The sequence below is a fragment of the Pristiophorus japonicus genome, chromosome 7, assembly GCF_044704955.1.
Source record: "Pristiophorus japonicus isolate sPriJap1 chromosome 7, sPriJap1.hap1, whole genome shotgun sequence".
NCBI classification, from domain to species: Eukaryota; Metazoa; Chordata; class Chondrichthyes; family Pristiophoridae; genus Pristiophorus; species Pristiophorus japonicus.
Genome location: NC_091983.1, coordinates 136,918,382 through 136,941,085, shown reverse-complemented (window position 1 = coordinate 136,941,085; position 22,704 = coordinate 136,918,382). Strand labels below are relative to the sequence as shown.

The 22,704-nt window shown below is 42.3% G+C and overlaps 2 protein-coding genes across 2 annotated transcripts in view; one reads left to right on the top strand and one right to left on the bottom strand.

Annotated features, from left to right (window-relative positions):
- Positions 1 to 22,704, bottom strand: part of nt5dc1 (5'-nucleotidase domain containing 1) — a 796,921-nt gene that overhangs the window by 497,308 nt on the left and 276,909 nt on the right. The gene's annotated exons all lie outside the window — the stretch shown is intronic.
- Positions 1 to 22,704, top strand: part of LOC139266982 (collagen alpha-2(IV) chain-like) — a 160,909-nt gene that overhangs the window by 44,337 nt on the left and 93,868 nt on the right. The window contains exon 6 of the mRNA XM_070884621.1: positions 17,962 to 18,033. Within this exon, the coding sequence (XP_070740722.1) occupies positions 17,962 to 18,033 (72 nt within the window). The remainder of the gene's footprint in view (positions 1 to 17,961; positions 18,034 to 22,704) is intronic.

Below are 22,704 nucleotides of genomic sequence, written 5' to 3'. Positions count from 1 at the left end.
CTCGATATGCCGAATGGCCTTCTTCCGTGTTGTTATGATTCTATGATTCACTGACTTTAAAAGTGAAAAGTAAAAATCACCCCAGTCTTCCATGAATACACGACATGATGCAGACAGTATGCTGTAAGTTTGAGGCATGTTACATCTGTCTGCTTTTTATATTAATAAAAAGAAATGACTGTCTTGATTGCTGTATCCTCAGTGTTGCTTTTGAATGAGCAAGTTGTTTGCCTCATAAGCCACAGACAAAATATTCATGTCATGAATCAGGACTGGTTTCAAAGTGTCAATATCTTGGAATTCTCTACCTAACGCCACTGTGGGAGCACCACAAGAATGGTTGTAGTTCAAGGTGAGCCACCTACTCAAGATGACTAGGAATGGGTAATAAGTGCAGCCCTGCCAGCATTGTCCATATTCCAAGAATTAAAAAAAAACTAATTTTCCCAAGGATTCCAGTAAGAATTAACTTTGTAAAACTAATCAAACCACCACAATGTCATTACACGTATCTGATTTGCAGAGTCTAGACAGATTTGTTCCCAATTAGTTTCCAGGCATGTAAAACTGTGCTACTGGCCATTGTTTCCTTTGAGTTACTGATGCCTCCTCACCTGGCTATACTTTAAATCACCAGTTCTGCTCAAACTACTGTGGTGACAGGGGAGAGCGGAGCCTTGGTTGGGGGGGGGGCAGGGGGGAAAATCGAAGGCCTTATAGGGAGGTCGGTGAAGATTCGAAGTTGTCCGATCATGGGGTGTGGGGGTAGAGGCAGGGTTGCTGGATCTAGCAGGTAAGTATAAAGATGCTTACCATCTGGATCCAGCAGTCCTTGCCTTCCTTTAGCTGGTGGGTTGCCCCAGGCCTGGGAACGCCAACCAGTCAGAGTGGAATTTGAACTAGTGGATCACCATGATGCATGCCAACCTTATTATAATGGGCCAAAAATCGCTGTCTCAGCGGGCACGTACGACATGCGCACACACCCGTAGAGGCCCCATTAGTGTCGGTTCTCGGCGCGTAAAGCGCATGTGCCGAAATCCAGCACTTGGGAATTGTCAAAATTTCTTTTGACAGTTCCAACGCATCCCCGGGAGACGGGCCTTCGCGAGCAGAGATTTGGGCTATTTATCCAACTCCTGCCCAACAAATGTCCTTCAAACTCATGCGTGGCCTGCTTTTACCAGTGTAAGGGCTTGAAATTTGATTCTCGACGATAATAGTATTTTTTTGCCAAAATTACCGTTATCGCAACGCTATCGTAATGAGGCCATAACTTCAAGGTTTAATTTGCGCAGCGGTAAAAATCGGCATTGCACGAGGATTCGCGGCGCAAACCATGATCCTCGCCAACTTTAGTTGGAGGCTGATACCGCTGCGAGTTAGGCCTAGGGAGGGCAGAAAAACGCCTGAAAATAAATTGGAAAAAAGAAAAAAAAAAAATCACAAAACATTTACAAGACACTTAACTAGAGAATCACTGCAAAAGAATTAGAAAATAAAAACATTAATTTACCTTTTTTTGCAGATCTTCATACTTAACGCTGATCCAAGGGCTGCAATGCAGCTTTTACCTTGGCGTTTTTTTCGTCCTAAATACGAGTGCGCTGAGAGCCGAATTTTTGGCGAAAGCGATATTTTGAGTCTTGTACGGTGGCGCTCCTCTCTCCAGCGGTTATTTGAAAAGCGCCGCCGCAAAACTTCTCCGAATTTTCCGCTAGCCGGGTTTTTGCCAAAAAAGGTGAAATAGCAGCAAAAACCCACTCGCAAAATCATCAAATTTCTAGCCCCATGTGTTTTGAAAGGTAGAAAAATAAAATGTTATCACTAATTTTCATAATAAAACCCTGTCCATTAAGGTAAGTTTATTTTTACTCCTTTTAAAACATATTAAAAAAATGCTAACATTTTTTTATCTAAAACATTTATTTAAATTCAATTAATGTTAAATATGTGAAGTGTTTTTCTTATTTATTTAAAATGTTTGTGTTTTGGAGGGTATTCCCATTCATAGAAATGGTGATCTCCGTACAAACGGAACTCATTACGTTAAACATCAGTAAGACAAAGGTCCTCCACCAGCCTGTGCTCGCCGCACAGCACTGCCCCCCAGTCATCAAGATCCATGGCGTGGCCCTGGACAACGTGGACCACTTCTCTTATCTCGGGAGTCTCCTATCAACAAGAGCAGGCATTGATGACGAGATCCAACACCGGCTCCAGTGTGCCAGTGAAGCCTTCGGCCACCTGAGGAAAAGAGTGTCTGAAGACCAGGCCATCAAAACTTTCACCAAGCTCATGGTCTACAGGGCTGTAGTAATACCCACCCTCCTGTATGGCTCAGAGATGTGAACCATGTACAGTAGACTAGTCGCTGGAGAAATACCACCAACGATGTCTCCGCAAGATCCTACAAATTCCCTGGGAGGACAGACGCACCAACATTAGCGTCCTCGTCCAGGCCAGCATTGAAGCACTGACCACACTTGATCAGCTCCGCTGAGCAGGTCACATAGTTCGCATGCCAGACACGAGACTCCCAAAGCAAACGCTTTACTCGGAACTCGTCCACGGCAAATGAGTCAAAGGTAGGCAGCAGAAATGTTATAAGGACATTCCTTAAAGCCGCCCTGATAAAGTGTGACATCCCCACTGACACCTGGGAGTCCCTGGCCAAAGACCGCCATAAGTGGAGGAAGTGCATCTGGGAGGGCGCTGAACTCCTCGAGTCTCGTCGCCGAGAGCATGCAGAAATCAAGCGCAGGCAGCGGAAGAAGCGTGCGGCAAACCAGACTCCCCGCCCACCCTGACAGAGACTGTGGTTCTCGTATTTGGACTGTACAGCCACCTAAGAACTCATGCTAAGAGTGGAAGCAAGTCTTCCTCGATTCCAAGGGACTGCCTATGATGATGATGATGATGATGATGAATGGGGATACGCCATTTTCATTGGTTGGTTCGGCCCATGTGATCCCAGATTGCACATATGCTCCTGGAATACGTGAGCCCTGACGCTGGACTGCGGAGCTAAGCCTTGGAGTGCACGTTTTACGTTCCTCCAGGACCACCACGTATTTTCGTTAAAAAAAATTGTGGTTGGCAGCCCAATATTTAAATGGTTGACCTGCCTCCTGGGAGGGGATTGGCTCTGTTAAAACTGGAAGTGGGTAGGTTGGAGGCGGATTGGGGTCGGGATTAAATTTGTTAACTCTTTAACATCCCACCCAACCCCAACACATAAGTATTTTGATGTCATAAGTCCCCACCAGAATTCCGGTTCTAAAATCTAGGTCATCATCCAGTGGAATACTTCCAGTGGGATTCCCCACCCCTTAATGTATGAGTTGTGAGAGCCCAAAAAACCATCCCTAGGATTAACCACCCGACACACTGTTCTCCAAGGAAGAGTGTGAAGATAAAAAAAATAGTGCTGCTGGTCCACATCAAGCACCTTTGTTTAAACCACAAGCTACTTCAGGATCATCCTGGCAAGCAAAGATAATATCCAGTTTCTTTTCTCCACTGATAATCATCTTCTTAAACCCCTCTCCACCCTCACGTTCAATAAGTATAAGGAGCACCTGGACTGAGGGCATCCATTCAGCACCTGGACTGAGAGCATCCATTCAGCTACCTCTGCTGCTCTCCCACCACCCCCCAACACCACACCCCCATCCACCCCCTCCCGCAACCCATTTCCCCATGCCAAATCTCTCTCCAGGTTCCCTTCTGCCCTAGCCCTGAAGTTGGATTCTCTTCCTGTTCCTGCACTGTTGCCTCCGAAGTCCCCCAATGATCTATCCTTGGCCCCCGTTCACTTCCTGATTTACATGCTGCCTATTGCCACTTCCGAAGATATGAATGCTGACAACACCTAGCTCAACCTCTCCACCACTTGTCCCAATTTCTTCATTGCAACTGTGCTGTCAGACTGCTTGTCCAACATCCACTTTTAGATGAGCCACAATTTCCTCCAGTTAAACAATGGGAAGACTGAAGCCATCATCTCTGGCCCCATTACAAACTCTGTGCCCTTGCCATTGATAACAGAATTAGTTAGCAATCTGGCGGTAAGGGAACATATTGTGAATAGTCAGCATAATGTTACTGAATTTGAAATTAAGTTTTAAATTTAAGCAAGGCAAATTTCGAAGGGTTGGGAAATAAATTGACAACAGTAAACCAGGCTAAATGTCAATGGGTAAATGCACAACAAACCCGCCACTGACTCCATCCCTCCCATTAACATCTGTCTTGGGCTAAACCACAACATTTGCAATCTTGGTGTCATATCTGACCCTGAAATGAGCTTCCGACGACATATCCACGCCATCATTAAGACCGCCTATTTCCACCTCCGTAACATCGATCGTCTCCGCTCTTGCCTCAGCACATCTGCTGCTGAAATCCTCATCCATGCCTTTGTTATTTCTAGACTTAACTATTCCAACGCACTTCTGGCTAGCCTCCGACATCCTACCCTTTGTAAACTTGAGGTCATCCAAAACTCGGCTGCTCATGTCCTAACCTGCACCAAGTCCCGTTCACCCATCACCCCTGTGCTCACTGACCTACATTGGCTCCTGCTTAAGCAACGCCTCGATTTCAAAATTCTCATCCTTATTTTCAAATTCCTCTATGGCCTCACCTCTTCCTGTATCGGTAACCTCCACCAGCCCCACAACAACTCGCTCCCCCCACCCCATCCCCCAAAATAAAACATTTCTGCACTCCTTTAATTCTGCCCTCTTGCGCATCCCTGATTATAATCACTCAACTATTGGTGGCCATGTCTTCTGTTGCCTAGGCCTGAAGCTATGGAATTCCATGCCTAAACCTCGCCGCCTCTCTATCTCTCTTTCCTCCTTTAAGATGTTCCTTAAAACCTACTACTTTGACCAAGCTTTTGGTCATCTGCCCCAATTGTAAAGGTACACGGAGTCAGAGGAAATGTATTAGAGATAAAGGTACGCGGAGTCAGAGGAAATGTATTAGCATGGATAGAGAATTGACTGGCTAACAGAAAGCAGAGAGTTGGGATAAATGGGTCCTTTTTGGGTTGGAAATCGGTGGTTAGTGGTGTGCCACAGGGATCGGTGCTGGGACCACAACTGTTTACAATATACATAGATGACCTGGAAGAGGGGACAGAGTGTAGTGTGACAAAATTTGCAGATGACACAAAGATTAGTGGGAAAGCGGGTTGTGTAGAGGACACAGAGAGGCTGCAAAAAGATTTAGATAGGTTAAGCGAATGGGCTAAGGTTTGGCAGATGGAATACAATGTCGGAAAATGTGAGGTCATCCACCTTGGGAAAAAAAACAGTAAAAGGGAATATTATTTGAATGGGGAGAAATTACAACATGCTGCAATGCAGAGGGACCTGGGGGTTCTTGTGCATGAATCCCAAAAAGTTAATTTGCAGGTGCAGCAGGTAATCAGGAAGGCGAATTGAATGTTGGCCTTCATTGCGAGAGGGATGGAGTACAAAAGCAGGGAGGTCCTGCTGCAACTGTACAGGGTATTGGTGAGACCGCACCTGGAGTACTGCGTGCAGTTTTGATCACCTTTCTTAAGGAAGGATATACTAGCTTTGGAGGGGGTACAAAGACGATTCACTAGGATGATTCTGGAGATGAGGGGGTTACCTTATGATGATAGATTGAGTAGACTGGGTCTTTACTCGTTGGAGTTCAGAAGGATGAGGGGTGATCTCATAGAAACTTTTAAAATAATGAAAAGGATAGACAAGATAGAGGCAGAGAGGTTGTTTCCACTGGTCGGGGAGACTAGAACTAGGGGGCACAGCCTCAAAATACGGGGGAGCCAATGTAAAACCGAGTTGAGAAGGAATTTCTTCTCCCAGAGGGTTGTGAATCTGTGGAATTCTCTGCCCAAGGAAGCAGTTGAGGCTAGCTCATTGAATGTATTCAAGTCACAGATAGATAGATTTTTAACCAATAAGGGAATTAAGGTTTATGGGGAGCGGGCGGGTAAGTGGAACTGAATCCATGGCCAGATCAGCCATGATCTTGTTGAATGGCGGAGCAGGCTCGAGGGGCTAGATGGCCTACTCCTGTTTCTAATTCTTATGTTCTTATGTTCTTATAATTCCTCCTTATGTGGCTCAGTGTCGAACCTTTTGTCTTATAATACTCCTGTGAAGCGCCTTGGGACATTTTACTAAGTTAAAGGTGCTTTATAAATACAAGTTCTTGTTGTTGAAGTACAGACAAAGAGTGGGAAGTAGTCAAAGACATATTTGGTACATTACAAAACTAGTCCATAGCCCTAAAAGGCAAAAGGTTCACTTATAGAAACATAGAAAATATGTGCAGGAGTAGGCCATTCGGCCCTTCGAGCCTGCACCACCATTCAATAAGATCATGGCTGATCATTCACCTCAGTACCCCTTTCCTGCTTTCTCTCCATACCCTTTGATTCCTTTAGCTGTAAGGACCATATCTAACTCCCTCTTGAATATATCTAACGAACTGGCATCAACAACTCTCTGCAGAAGAGAATTCCACAGGTTAACAACTCGCAGAGTGAAGAAGTTTGTCCTCATCTCGGTCCTAATCCTTTCCCTTATCCTTAGACTGTGACCCCTGGTTCTGGACTTCCCCAACATCGGGAACATTCTTCCTGCATCTAAAGTGTCCAGTCCCGTCAGAATTTTATATGTTTCTATGAGACCCCCCTCTCATTCTTCTAAACTCCAGTGAATACAGGCCCAGTCGATCCAGTCTCTCCTCATATATCAGTCCTGTCATTCCGGGAATCAGTCTGGTGAACCTTCGCTGCACTCCCTCAATAGCAAGAATGTCCTTCCTCAGATTAGGAGACCAAAACTGAACACAATATTCTAGGTGAGGCCTCATGAAGGCCCTGTGCAGCTGCAGCAAGACCTCACTGCTCCGATATGCAAATCCCCTTGCTATGAAGACCAACATGCCATTTGCCTTCTTCACCGCCTGCTGCACCTACATGGCAACCTTCAATGACTGATGTACCATGACACCCAGGTCTCGTTGCACCTCCCCTTTTCCTAATCTGCCGCCATTCAGACAATATTCTGCCTTCCTGTTTTTGCCACCAAAGTGAATAACCTCACATTTTCCTACATTGTACTGCATCTGCCATACATTTGCCCACTCACCTAACCTGTCCAAGTAACTGCAACCTCTTAGCATCCTCCTCACAGCTCACACCGCCACCCAGCTTAGTGTCATCTGCAAACTTAAGAGATATTACTCTCAATTCCTTCATCCAAATCATTGATGTATATTGTTAAATAGCTGTGGTCCCAGCACTGAGCCCTGCGTCACTGCCTGCCATTCTGAAAAGGACCCGTTTATCCCGACTCTCTGCTTCCTGTCTGCCAACCAGTTCTCTATCCACGTCAATACATTACCCCCAATACCATGTGCTTTAATTTTGCACACCAATCTCTTGTGTGGGACCTTGTCAAAAGCCTTTTGAAAGTCCAAATACACTATATCTACTGGTTCTCCCTTGTCCACTCTACTAGTTATATCCTCAACAAATTCTGGAAGATTTGCCAAGCATGATTTCCCTTTCATAAATCCACGCTGACTTGGACCGATCCTGTCACTGCTTTCCAAATGCGCTGCTATTTCATCTTTAATAATTGATTCCAACATTTTCCCCACCACTGATGTCAGGCTAACCGGTCTATAATTCCCTGTTTTCTCTCTCCCTCATTTTTTAAAAAGTGGTGTTACATTAGCTACCCTCCAGTACATAGGAACTGATCCAGAGTTGATAGACTGCTGGAAAATGATCACCAATGCATCCACTATTTCTAGGGCCACTTCCTTTAAGTACTCTGGGATGCAGACTATCAGGCTCTGGGGATTTATCGGCCTTCAATCCCATCAATTTTCCGAAGAAAGATTTCCTTCAGTTCCTCCTTCTCATTAGACCCTCGGTCCCATAGTATTTCCGGAAGGTTATTTGTGTCTTCCTTCGTGAAGACAGAACCAAAGTATTTGTTCAATTGGTCTGCCATTTCTTTGTTCCCCATTATAAATTCACCTGATTCTGACTGCAAGGGACCTACGTTTGTCGTCACTAATCTTTTTCTCTTCACATATCTATAAAAGCTTTTGCAGTCAGTTTATATGTTCCCAGCAAGCTTCCTCTCATACTCTATTTTCCCCCTCCTAATTAAACCCTTTGTCCTTCTCTGTTGAATTCTAAATTTCTCCCAGTCCTCAGGTTTGCTGCTTTTTCTGGCCAATTTATATGCCTCTTCATTGGATTTAACACTATCCCTAATTTCCCTTGTCAGCCACGGTTGAGCCGTCTTCTCCGTTTTATTTTTACTCCAGATAGGGATGTACAATTGCTGAAGTTCATTCATGTGCTCTTTAAATGTTTGCCATTACCTATCCACCGTCAACCCTTTAAGTATCATTCGCCAGTCTATTCTAGCCAATTCATGACTCATACCATTGAAGTTACCTTTCCTTAAGTTCAGGACCCTAGTCTCTGAATTAACTGTGTCACTCTCCATCTTAAGAAAAAATTCTACCATATTATGGTCACTCTTCCCAACAAGATTGCTAATTAGTCCTTTCTCATTACACATCACCCAGTCTAGGATGGCCAGCCCTCTAGTTGGTTCCTCGACATATTGGTCTAGAAAACCATCCCTAATACACTGCAGGAAATCCTCCTCCATTGTACTGCGACCAGTTTGGTTAGCCCAATCTATATGTAGATTAAAGTCGCCCATGATAACTGCTGTACCTTTATTGCACGCGTCCCTAATTTCTTGTTTGATGCTGTCCCCAACCTCACTACTACTGTTTGGTGGTCTGCACACAACTCCCACCAGCTTTTTCTGCCCTTTGGTATTCCGCAGCTCTACCTATACAGATTCCACATCATCCAAGTTCATGTCCTTCCTTACTATTAAGTTAATTTCTTCTCTAACCAGCAACGCTACCCCACCTCCTTTTCCTTTCTGTCTATCCTTCCTGAATGTTGAATACCCCTGGATGTTGAGTTCCCAGCCTTGGTCACCCTGGAGCCATGTCTCTGTAATCCCAATTATATCATATTCGTTAATAGCTCCCTGCGCAGTTAATTTGTCCACCTTATTGCGAATACTCCTCGCATTGAGGCACATAGCCTTCAGGCTTGGTCTTTTTAGCACACTTTGTCCCTTTAGACTTTTGCTGCAATGTGGCCCTTTTTGATTTTTGCCTTCAGTTTCTCTGCCCTCCACTTTTACTTTTCTTCTTTCTATCTTTTGCTTCTGCCCCCATTTTACTTCCCTCTGTGTCCCTGCATCAGTTCCCATCCCCCTGTCATATTAGTTTAACCCCTCCCAACAGCACTAGCAAACACTCCCCCTCGGACATTGGTTCCGGTACTGCCCAGGTGCAGACTGTCCTGTTTGTACTGGTCCCACCTCCCCCAAAACCGGTTCCAATGTCCCGGGAATTTGAATCCCTCCCTCCTGCACCACTCCTCAAGCCATGTATTCAGCTATCCTGCAATTCCTACTCTGACTAGCACGTGGCACTGGTAGCAATCCTGAGATTACTACCTTTGAGGTCCTGCTTTTTAATTTAATTCCTAGCTCCCTAAATTCAGCTTGTAGGACCTCAGACTGTTTTTTTACCTATATCGTTGGTACCTATATGCACCACGACATGTAGTTAAATAACAATGGTCAACAAATGAGGTGAGAGACAGTATCAAGTGAAAAGAAAAGTAAAAATCAAACAGCCTGGGAGAGTTATAAAATGTAGCAAAGGAATACAAAGAAAGTATTGAGGTGCCAAAAGAGCATTTAACTATGTGAAGTTACTGGAATCTATCATCACGGACAGGTTGACTGGGCACTTGGACAAGTATAAGCTAATCGAAGAGAATCAGCATGGATTTGTGATAGGGTAGGTCATGTCTACAAAAATCAAAGCAGCATGGGTTGGTAATTGCAGAAAATGCTGGAAATCTCAGCAGGTCAGGCAGCATCTGTGGAGAGAAAGCAGAGTTACCGTTTTGGGTCGATGACCTTTCGTCAGAATTGGAGAGTGTTCGGAAAGAATACATTCTTAAGAAGCACTGAAAGGGGTAGGAGAAGAACAAACAAAAGGGAAGGTCTGTGATAGGGTGTTTTAATCCAGATTCCAACATCCACAGTATTTTGCTTTTGTATGCGTTAGTAATTGATTGGGAGGTAGGAGACAAATTTGAGATAAAGAGAATGTTCTCTGATTGGCGGGATGTGACAAGTGGTGTTCCTCAGGGATCTGTATTGGGGCCTCAGTTTCTCACTATATACAACAATGACTTGGATACAGAAATATATAGTTGTATATTCAAGTTTGAAGATGACACCAAGTTTGGAGACAAAGTAAGTTGTGTTGATGGGAACAGAAAGTTACAAAGGGACATAGACATATTAAGTGAGTGGGCAAAACAATGGCAGATGGAGTTTAATGTGGGGAATTGTGAGGTCATCCACTTTCGATCTAAGAAAGGCAAATGAGAATATTTTCTTCATGGTGAGTTGTGATACTGAGAACTGTGGAGGAGCAAAAGGATTTGGGGTTCCAGACACACAAATCACTGAAAGTTAGTGCACAGGTACAAAATGATTAATGGAATGTTGGCCTTTATCTCAAGGGGACTGGAATGTAAAGGGGAGGAAATGATGCTTCTATTATACAGAGCCATGGACAGACCTCCTCAGGAGTACTCAATTCAATTTTTGGCACCACACCTCAGAAAAGACATATTGGCCTTAGATGGGGAACAGCACAGATTTACCAGAATTATACCATGACTTAGAGTTAAATTAATTTAGGTAGCATAAACTTGGATTGTAAGTTAGATGGTTGAGGGGTGAGCTAATTATGTTTAAAATGGTAAAAAGATTCAACAGGGTAGATACAGAGAAAATATTTCCTCTGATGGGCACATCCAGAACAAGAATGAACAATCTTAACATTAAAACAAAGCCATTTAGGGTGAAACCAAGAAGTACTTTTTCACACAATGGGTATTGGAAATCTGGAACACTCTCCCCCAAAATGTTGTGGTTGCTGGGTCAATTAAAATTTTGAAACATAGAAATATAGAAAATAGGTGCAGGAGTAGGCCATTCAGCCCTTCGAGCCTGCACCGCCATTCAATGAGTTCATGGCTGAACATGCAACTTCAGTACCCCATTCCTGCTTTCTCGCCATACCCCTTCATCCCCCTAGTAGTAAGGACTACATCTAACTCTTTTTTGAATATATTTAGTGAATTGGCCTCAACAACTTCCTGTGGTAGAGAATTCCACAGGTTCACCACTCTCTGGGTGAAGAATTTTCTCCTCATCTCGGTCCTAAATGGCTTACCCCTTTTCCTTAGACTGTGACCCCTGGTTCTGGACTTCCCCAACATTGGGAACATTCTTCCTGCATCTAATCTGTCTAAACCCATCAGAATTTTAAACGTTTCTATGAGATCCCCTCTCATTCTTCTGAACACCAGTGAATACAAGCCCAGTTGATCCAGTCTTTCTTGATATGTCAGTCCCGCCATCCCGGGAATCAGTCTGGTGAACCTTCGCTGCACTCCCTCAATAGCAAGAATGTCCTTCCTCAAGTTAGGAGACCAAAACTGTACTCCAGGTGTGGCCTCACCAAGGCCCTGTATAACTGTAGCAACACCTCCCTGCCCCTGTACTCAAATCCCCTCGCTATGAAGACCAACATGCCATTTGCTTTCTTAACCGCCTGCTGTACCTGCATGCCAACCTTCAATGACTGATGTACCATGACACCCAGGTCTCGTTGCACCTCCCCTTTTCCTAATCTGTCACCATTCAGATAATAGTCTGTCTCTCTGTTTTTACCACCAAAGTGAATAACCTCACATTTATCCACATTATACTTCATCTGCCATGCATTTGCCCACTCACCTAACCTATCCAAGTCACTCTGCAGCCTCATAGCATCCTCCTCGCAGCTCACACTGCCACCCAACTTAGTGTCATCCGCAAATTTGGAGATACTACATTTAATCCCCTCGTCTAAATCATTAATGAAGACTGAGAGCAACAGATTTGTGTTAGGTAGGGTGTCAAGAGATATGGAGCAAAGCTGAAAAGTTGGAGTTGAGACCCAGATCAGCCATAATCTGATTGAATGATGGAACAGGCTCAAGGGTCTAATCCTGTCCCTACATTCCACACCTTCCCCAGTCACTGTCTCAGGTTGAACCAGAACCTTGGGATCTTTACAAAGACTATCTTACTCAGCAGTCAATTTTAAGACTGTTAACTACCTTAACATTTAATGACATTGATATATAGTTCATTTTTCTTCCTGTGATCCACTTCTGATGTTTATATCACCTAAACTTCATGTGTGAATCACTATATTATTTCACAGTAATCCACTGCACATTAAACTGCTTTAATCTAATTGTATTGCCTTAAATTTAACATTTCAGTATCATCACAACATATGATTATTAAAATGTCATAAAAAATTGTCAGAATAGTCAGAAGAAAATAATCTCATCCCATAGCTTTATGTTGAAAACTGCAAAATCAAAACATCAGGCTGTTTCATACTATCTGCACAAATTTAAATTATTCTAATTGTAACCAATCTCATTTGTCTCATGTGTTACTTTATTATTGATTCTAAAATGATTGATACCAATCATACATTATTTTTTATTGCACAGAAGGAATATATTTGTGACTCTTAGCACCCATTATTTTCTGCAATATATATTTCTCTCTAACGATTATTTTTGACACACTCCATCCAGTACTGCTCTACATTGTATAATACGTGCAAAGAATGCCATATGGCATTCTGTTCTTTATGTTTCTTGTTCTTGCCCTTTTTGTTTATAATCACCATTTTGTTAATGGCAGCCACTGTTGCAAATCTTGGAACTGAGTGCCACAGAAATTTATCACCCAAATATGATCAGCTGATGAAACTATATAATAAGATTAATAACACAGCTTTGCAACATTGCTCACTGTTGTTTATTTGTCAGATTTCTAAATCGAAACAAATTAAAAACATATCATGCAAACCTTTAAAACCCAATTCAGTAATCCGTTCAACATTTGCATTTGAAACTGCATGAGGAGAGCAATGCCAAAGAAGGCAAGGCAACTCAAACCACAAGAAACCACTAACCTGATTCATTTTTCACATTGACAAGTTGTAACAGCATAATTGGTACTTGCATTTGAAAGGAGGAGCTATAGAATCTACTGTTGTGTGAGTAAGCTATCTCATATATAAATAGCAACATGTATTGTTTTTGAAAACACTTCATCGGACACCCCACTATTTCGGAGGATAAATTATTGGGAGACTGCAACTGAACCAAGATTTTGGAGATAAAATATGTTGGTATGTTTGAATTTGAATTATGATTAGCATGAGGCCAGACTTTAATTGTCATTCTGCTTGTACTGTCCTTTATATACCATGTATTAACGGCACATTAGGGCACTGGCACCTTTCTTAAATGTGGACTGTATAATTAACATACTGACAAACTACTGTTTTGCAAGTTGTAGTGTAAAAACTTAAATTATGTTTTAAAACTAAATTATCTGAATCTATCAGATATTTTTAAGATTAATCCTATGTTTCATAGTTTATACATGGAGTAATATTTTGTTGTTGATAATCTATGTTCTGCCAATCATTTTACCCTTGCAAAACAGTGCCATTGTAGATTTAAAATAATTATATTAGTTCATGTTTTCCTTTCCATCATTGTTGAGAAAGAATTCTGTCATTACTTTACAGATCTAAACTACAAACATGGCTCGAAGAGAGAGTGGTGCATTTCTGTTGCTATTGTCAGTTACCTTGGTCAATGCACTTGGATATTATAGATACAATAATGCACGTAATCCAACTGGTAAGTGTTCATGTTGTGATCATTGTGAGTTTCAAAAATCAGGATAACCCAAATTGACAGACAGCACGGAGCAGCTCCCTATGTACTTCAGACCTTTGTTACTGTTTTCATTTGAGTCTGAACTAAATTTCAGACAACTAATCTTTAATATTCATATTCCTGCTCCCCCACCTTGTTTTTCAATGTTCTCCATGTAAGGTCCCACATCATGCATCACTCTTCTAAAGTAGGCAGACAATCCATTCATGCCGCTACTGTTGCACTTTTCCAGACAGCATGGAATGCAAAGGAAGGGCACAGGTTGACGTGCTCTCCAATATTCTGACTCCCAAAGAAGAATGCTTCACAAACTCCCCAGACAACCAGGGTGAGACTAAGACACTCCTGTACAAACTTGCAGCCAACTAATCGCTGGCACAATACGCTGGTGCACTGCTCCATCAAATCCAGATCTAGCGCTATCTTAACTTAAATCGCCCCTGTGAGTATAGACAACAGATTTAATAAAATATTTGACCACAACTGTCATACCACAAACCATGGGGCATTATGATTATGGATCAGGATTCCTGTAGGAGAAAGTTTACTTTTATGGAGTATATAAGGACTATGCAATTCATGTCTTATAAACAACTGTGCACTCCTCATGCAAGTCACAAAACATGTTATTCCACAGGCATTGTTCACCATCGTGGCTTATTTAAACCTTGAGAACTTGGATGATCTCCAGCTAAACTGGTGAATACTCTCTCAGAAACTGCAATAGTCATCGTCAGTAAATGCTCGGTTATTTGTGGGTGTTTACAGATGACACAACATATGAAGAAAAAACAAATATGTAATGCTGTTCATTCTTGCTTAAGAAATGTTTGATAGATCACAGGGCAGAATCACAATAAAATTCAAAATAATTTAGTGGCTGTATTTTCACGGTATTGTAAACTTACCGGTTTGAATTCCAGTGAAAATAATTTTTGTTAAACTGCAGCAAAAATGTGGTTACTGTGCTAGTGCCAGGAAGGGGGAGGTGGGAAAGGAGTGTGTTGTTGTCTATGAGGAGCAGATGACTAATGTTGAATAATGGAAATGGGAGGTTAAATAAATATTCTGGAGTTTTTGGATATTTTATAATTGAGAGCACTTATTAAGACAACTTTCTTTTGAAGAGGTTATACTTTGTGTGCTCGCTGCCCTACATTGACACCTGGTCCAGGAACGCTTTAATTTTAAAATTCTCATCCTTGTTTTCCAAAGCCCTCCATGGCCTCGCCCCTCCCCATCTCTGTAACCTCCTCCAGCCCTACAACCCTCCAAGATCTCTGCACTCTTCCAATTCTGGCATCTCTCAACCTAAACAATTCTGAAAAGTTATTTAAAAAAATTATTTGCATCCCTTAATATCTCACGGCACTACAGATAGCACAGTATTCATATAATACCTTGATATATAATGTGCACTTATTTACTCCTTTTTGGAGAAAAACAGCTAAGTCTACAAATGTCCAATGATCTAATCGTCAAGCACATTATGGAAAGCAATATTCTAAAAGTCCACACTGCCACTATGCCATTTAACTTCCACTCTGAGGCTACATTATATGATACATGACGGCTCGGATTTTGCCGAGAATTTTACGCCGATCTTCCCATCGGCGAGTTGTCCCAAAACTTCTTGAGAATCTCATTAATATATGCCGAAATGTAAAAACCACCATAAAACATCGAGGCCTCAGGAACGTGTAGAACTTATGCCATATTCCTTCTTTAAATCCCCCTTTATGCATGAAAATTAAATGTTGAAGCCTTCAAACCATCATTTATACAAATTGAGCAGATCCCTCTGTACTGCAGCATTTTGTAATCTCTCTCCATTTAAATAATTTGCTTTATCTTTCCTGCCAAAGTAGATAACCTCACACTTTCCCACATTATACTCCATCTGCCAAATGTTTGCCCACTCACTTAGCCTGTCTATCTATATCCCTTTGCATATTTTGTGTGTCCTACTCACAACTTTGCTTTCCCACCCATCTTTGTATCATCAGCAAACTTGGCTACATTACACTCGATCCCTTCATCCAAGTCATTAATATAGATTGGAAATATTTGAGGCCCCAGCACTAATCCCTGTAGCACCCCACGAGTTACAGTTTGTCAACTGGAAAATGACCCATTTATCCTGACTCTCTGCCTTCTGTCAGTTAGCCAATCCTCCATCTATGCTAATATTTTACCCCCAACCCAGTGTGAGCTCGTATCTTGTGCCGTAACCTTTTATGTTGCACCTTATCAAATGCCTTCTGGAAATCCAAATACAACACATCCACTGGTTCCCTCCCCCTTATCCACCCTGTTCGTTACATCCTCAAAGAACTCCAGCAATATTCATAGTTCAGAGAAGGTTTATTAGGTTGATTCCTGAGATGAGGGGGTTGACTTATGAAGAAAGGTTGAGCTGGTTGGGCCTATACTCATTGGAGTTTAGAAGAATGAGAGGTGATCTTATTGAAACATATAAGATATAGAGGGGGCTCAACAAGTTAGATGCAAAGAGAATATTTCCATTCGTGGGGGTGTCCAGAACTAGGGGGCATAGTTTAAGAATAAGAGGCTGCCCATTTAGAAGTGAGATGAGGAGGAATTTCTTCTCTCAAAGGATCATGAATCTGCGGAATTCTCTGCCCCAGAGAGCTGTGGAGGCTGGGTCATTGAATATATTTAAGATTTTTGAACGATAAGGGAGTGAAGGGTTATGGGGAGCAGGCAGAGAAGTGGAGCTGAGTCCAAGATCAGATCAGCCATGATCTTATTAAATGGCGGAGCAGGCTCGAGGGGCCAAATGGCCTACTCCTGCGCCTATTTCTTATGTTCTAACTATGGAAGTTTTTCAATTTTGAATGCAAATCATTCTGATGCCATAAAGATGCATTCAAAGATACAGAAAACAATATTGTAGGTCTTAGTGGGGAGGAAACATTGCATTAAACACCAGAAATATAACTGCATCCCATTGCACCTGAAATATACAGTCCGTTCAGAACTAGCATAAATTAAAGAAATTCATGTGAGTTACACTTTTGGATGGGTGCGGAGTTGTGTTAATGAATGGCAGAGGGGTTCAGCGCAGGCTTCGCAGAATCAACCCAAAATATCAAGGAAGTCCCTCAAGCTTGAGAACTGAATGTTCAAGTATACCTTTGTTTTATTGAAATAAAATACAGTTTTTATTGTACATTTATTATGGTTCCCTGTCTTTTGTAAATAAATATGTATTTCTTTAAACAACAACCACATTCAAACTGTAAGTACAGATAAACTATTTTGGCTATTTCTCATCTTCAAAGCTGTGCCCAAATGTTTTTTTGCGATGTTTCCTGTTTTGAGGACAGCCATCAAAAATATGGATGCATTTCTTGAATTTTCTGTTTACTTTTTATTCATGTACAGCTTGATTAAAAATCAGGTACAAAATGTTTTAAAAAACAAGGATTACAATTAAAGAGTTAATTAATCACATTTTTAAAAAAATGAGGATATGGTTGCAGCAAAATCTTCTACCAGAGAAGTGATACAAAGCAACTTCTCAGGAACAACCTTGAGGAGAAAAGTCTAGCATTAAGAATCCAAGGGGACGAATGTAATTTTTTGAACAATTATCTGTGCTTTTTTTCCAATTCAGTATAGCATTTATTCTGTTATCCTTTTTGCTCTTTAACAAAAATCAGAATTAGCTGTTAAACAAAAATTCTACTCTACTTTTAAGCATGTACAAAATAAGAGCTTTTAAAATGACATTAGTTATTTGTGTAGAACTGAGAAAACCTTAGCTGTTACATTCAAATCTTACTATATTTCTTCTTTAAAATATGACTGAACTCATTTTTATGCATAAATTATTGCAGGACAGACAAAAGAAAGTTTGTGGCAACTGCCATTCCTCGACTTTATTTTTGTGCTTGTACATGAACCCAAAGTAACAAATGAAAAGATTCAAAACATTCCAGTGTTTTGTTGACTTCCCAAAACAGGTTATCAAAACAGAGACCAAAGTTCGGAAAGCTCAGAAGAAAATCGAGTGTCTGTTATTTCTGTCCCCAGAGGTGAGAAATGGATAGTTTTACACACAAAATTAATCTGTTCTTCATTAACTTTCAATATCAGAGATTATTGAAGGAGAGCAACAGATCTAGAGTATGCACGCACTTCTTTTCAAATGACGCGTACTTCCTGTTGCATCTATTTCCATCATGCCTTTCTGTCATAACTAAACTTACCCATTCATTTTACTTCCCTCTGAATTAGCCCTCTAAGTTTGGCTTTTAAAATGAGTGGGCTGGTGACTACTTATCTCAGAACTGCTGTAAGTCATCTAGAGCTCTAAAATCCCACCTCCCCTTCCTGTCCCTTTCTACCATTGCCTCTCCCCGCTACAACTGAATCCTTCCATCACAACCTTGAACCCCCACCATTACCACCTCCCCCCTTTTGCAAACAGTCCTCCCACTATAATAACCACCTCCACGGTGCTGATTTAAAAAGTGCTGAAAGTACTTCAAAAAATTAAAACTGTCCCCAGCAATAGTTGGGATGCGGCTTTTGTGCAGGAGAGTGCCAGTCGGAACCTAGTTGAGTATTATTTTTAAATAATGCCGGTTTCCGAACTGCAACCCTTTTTAAGAAATCCCTCTCCACCACAACCTGACCCTCTCTGACACTGCTGTCCACCCATCCATCGCCCCGCCACTGTAACTAGACCTTCTGGGGTAAAATTTGGCCAGTACAGATTTCTGGTGCACTCATCAGAGTTACACCGCTTTTGTCCGCCTTGAAGTGCTCCAAAAAATTTCGGAGTTTGGCCGCTCCCCAGCCTTTCTTCAATGGTGGCGTAGCGTGGCCACTGGATTCGGGGGCGGAGCCAGGTCCCAGCGCTGAAAACAGTGTCGAGACCTCTGCACATGCGCGTTAAGAGTGTGTGCACATGCACAGTAGCTCCTCGCCCCCAGAATCTGGGAGTGTGTGCTGCAGGCTGTGTGGGAGGGGCTGAAGCGCACCGCCCCTATCGGCTCCCTCATCGGTGGTCCGCGTTTTGGTAGGACTTCTATTTTTTATTTGTTATTGATTGATTGATTGCTTATTACTTTGGTCTTGGTGCTTTAGGTGCAGGGTTCCTTCTATTTTTTATTTGCTAATTAATTGCTTATTACTTTTTGTGCTTTGTTTAGTGCTTTGTAAGTCTTGGTGCTAGGTGCAGGTCCTCTCAGTTTCCTTGTATTTTTTTTAGTTGTTATTGAATGCTTATTTTTGTGCTTTGTTTCGTGCTTGGTGCTTTAGAATGTACCTACCTGCGCTGATTTCTTAACTCAGCAAGGGTTTTCTGTGCGAACCACAAGTGGCCACATACGCTGGTCTAAGTTAGTTTGGAACAACTATTAGCTGTCCAAACTGGCTTAAATGGCCAAAATGGGCGTAGGTGGCTGGTAACACCCATTTTGGAAAGAAAAACAAAAATTAAAAAAATTCTAACTCACTTACACTGGCGCAAATTAAATGTGCACAATGGGGATTTTTAAGATACTCCAGAAAAATCAAGTTGCTCCCCAAAAAATGGAGCAACTTCTAGCCAAATTTGGACCCTCTCTCACGAACAGACCCTGACCTTCAACATACAACCTCAAGGCCATTTCTGTTTCTGGTTGCAAAGGATCAGGAAGCATCCTATGACGGAGAAAAGGAGAGAGAAGAAGGGAATATCCGGTAATGGTGTGGTCAGCATTTGATGAAACTTGTTAAAAAAAAACGTTCCTAATCAGGACCACAGTACCCTGCCCCAACCATCCACGCCCACCCCCAATCGTGGAACAGCCTCAAAACAAAAAAACTATAATTGCATTTTTAGCAACAGCAACCTGCTACCCCTCCTAGTACTCCTATAGGAACAGGAGTAGGCCATTCAGTCCTTCAAGTCTGCTCCACCATTCAATTAGATCATGGCTGATCTGTATCTCAACGGTTCTGTATCCCTTAAGACCCTTGCCGAACAAAAATCTATCAAACTCAGTTTTGAGATTTTCTATTTGACCCCTAACCTCAACAGCTTTTTAAGAGAAGAGATCCAGAGATTTCCACTTCCCTTTCTGTGAAGAACTTCCAGACATCAACCCTAAACGGGCTAGCTCTAATTTCAGGCTGTGCCCCCTTGTTCTGGACTTCCCCCACCAGAAGAAAAAGTGCTCGATTTTGCCAGGTCCCACATGCATGCCGTGGAATTTTAACTCCATGGCGTGCGTACGACGTCAGGGGTGGATTTCCCGCCCGGAAGTCAGCCTGATTGACAGGCTGGCTTCCAGTAGTGCGGCAGACTCTGAGAAGGAGGCCGCAGCAATCGTTCAACTCCACGGATGCCCACGCTGATGGTGGGGGACTTTGGGGGACCGGGAGGAAGCACTCCTGCTCCTTCCAGCCCACAAGGATTGCTCCCGAAGGCTGAGGCCGTTTCGTTGCAGTTACCAGGAATCCTGAGCCCCAGGATCCCCGGCTGCCTGCAGTAAAACCTACAAAGCAGGTTAAAGTAGAGGATGCAGGCCCCTTTGTAATATGCAAATTGCCAACCCGCCTCGGCAGTGGGTTGGCAGCCTTGCCCCGCCCCCAAACCATCCACCATGCCTCTACCCATTCATACCTCTGAAAATTCCGGCTATAGTTTCTATCTATCTACCCTATTAACTACTTTAACACCCTAATCATCTTAAACACCTCAATTAGATAACCACGTAATCTTCTATACTCAAGAGAATGCAAGCCTAGTCTATGCAACCTATCCTCATATTTTGATGCTTTTGACCCCTCCCACAACCAGCAATACCCCTCTCCAATGCTCTTACTCTCTAGGGCCCTCCCAGCCCCCTGCACCCGCACTGCCATAATCTAAAAATCATCTCCCACACCTATCAGATTCTGATACCCCATCCCGAGACAACCTCCCTGTTCTACCACACTCTTGCACCCCATAACTCCTGCTGCTACACCCCAGGACCACCCTCCCAACAGTGTCAACCCATGTGGGCCCCCAAAACCAGCTGCTACTGCACACTTGCTGCAGCCTGAAATCTGGAGCACCTTTGCGCTCATCAATTTCTGTCTATATATTTTTTTAAATGCAATTAACAATATTGTTTAATAGTAACTGAAATCACAGTTATCATAACAATATGCACATCATCATCGAGTACAAGCCCCAAAATAGTTAAAATTCCTATAATTTGTAATAAAAATACAATTTGACTTATTCAATCGCCATAAGTTAGTGGCCCTGATAATATTTTGCATATTACTTAGCAACACCACATTGTTCTGAAAATCTGTATTGATCGGCTCAAAGCAGCAAATCAAAACTGAAAAGGTAAGGCAAGAAATAGAAAAGCAGCTAGACAACAATCAATAAGAAACAACGAAGGAGTTATGAAACTAATCAATTCTGTCAGAATAATATACCAATGAATAAAAGCTGGCAAATCAATTTGCTTCTTCAGAACCAGCTACCTCTCCCCCTACTGCTACGAAGCTCCAGGATTCCTTTCTCCTAGTCCTGACACATCCTAGAATACAGAGTGTCAAATGCCCGAAAACTTCCCAAAGTTACTGCATCCAGAATTTTCCATCCCACAAATAAGACCTCAATACTTCCCCACAAGACACCACCCTACTGTCCCAAACCCTTTTTAAAGTTTATATGTCATTTAAATCCCAATTCAGCCACCCCAAAAGTAATGAGAATATTAAGAAATCAATGCTTTCTAACTGAGCCTGCACCATGTGGTTTACAGGTAATAATATAGCTAGCTCATTGCCCTACAAATTCCTAATTAAAAATGTTTGGTAGAAGGAATAAAGAGGCCACATACTGCTTGAATAAGAGTCTGAATAGGGTAGAAGAGCAAAGGGATCTAAGGGTACAGATAGTTAAATCATTAAAAGTAGCAACGCAGGTTCATAAGGCCATAAAAAAAGTCAAACCAAGCACTGGGGTTCATTTAAAAGAAAAGTACTGCAGATGCTTGAATCTGAAATAAAAACAGAAAATGCTAGAAATACTCAGCAGGTCAGGCAGCATCTACGGAGAGACAAACAGAGTTAACGTTTCAGGTCGATGACTCTTCATCAGAACTGGCAAAAGTTAGGGATGCAACAGATTTTAAGTAAGTGTAGGGGCAGGGAAAGGGGGGAGGGGAGGAAAGAACAAAAGGGATGGTCTGTGACAGGGTGGAAGTCAGAAGATATTAAGAGACAAAAGGGATGATGGTGCAAGGCAAAAGGAGATGGTAATGGGACAAGTTAAGAAACAAAAGATGAGTCCAGATAGGGTGTAACTGAAGATGGCAGAATCATCAACAGCTGTCGTGGGAAAGAGAAAAAAAACAGAAAAAAAAATAGGAGCAGTGGTTATGGTTTGAAATTGTTGAGTCCAGAATGCTATAAAGTGCCTAAATAAAAGATGAGGTGCTGTTCCTCGAGTTCACTGAGTTTCATTGGAACAGTGTAAGACGCCGAGGACGGAGATATTAGAGTGGGAGAGGAGCGGAGAATTAAAATGACAAGCGACTGGAAGCTTGGGGTCACCTTTACGAACTGAACGGAGGTGTCCTGCAAAGCGGTCACCCAATCTGTGTTTGGTCTCCCCAATGTAGAGGAGGCCACATCGTGAGCAGCGAATACAGTATACTAAATTGAAAGAAATACAAGTAAATCGCAGTTTCACCTGGAAAGAGTGTTTG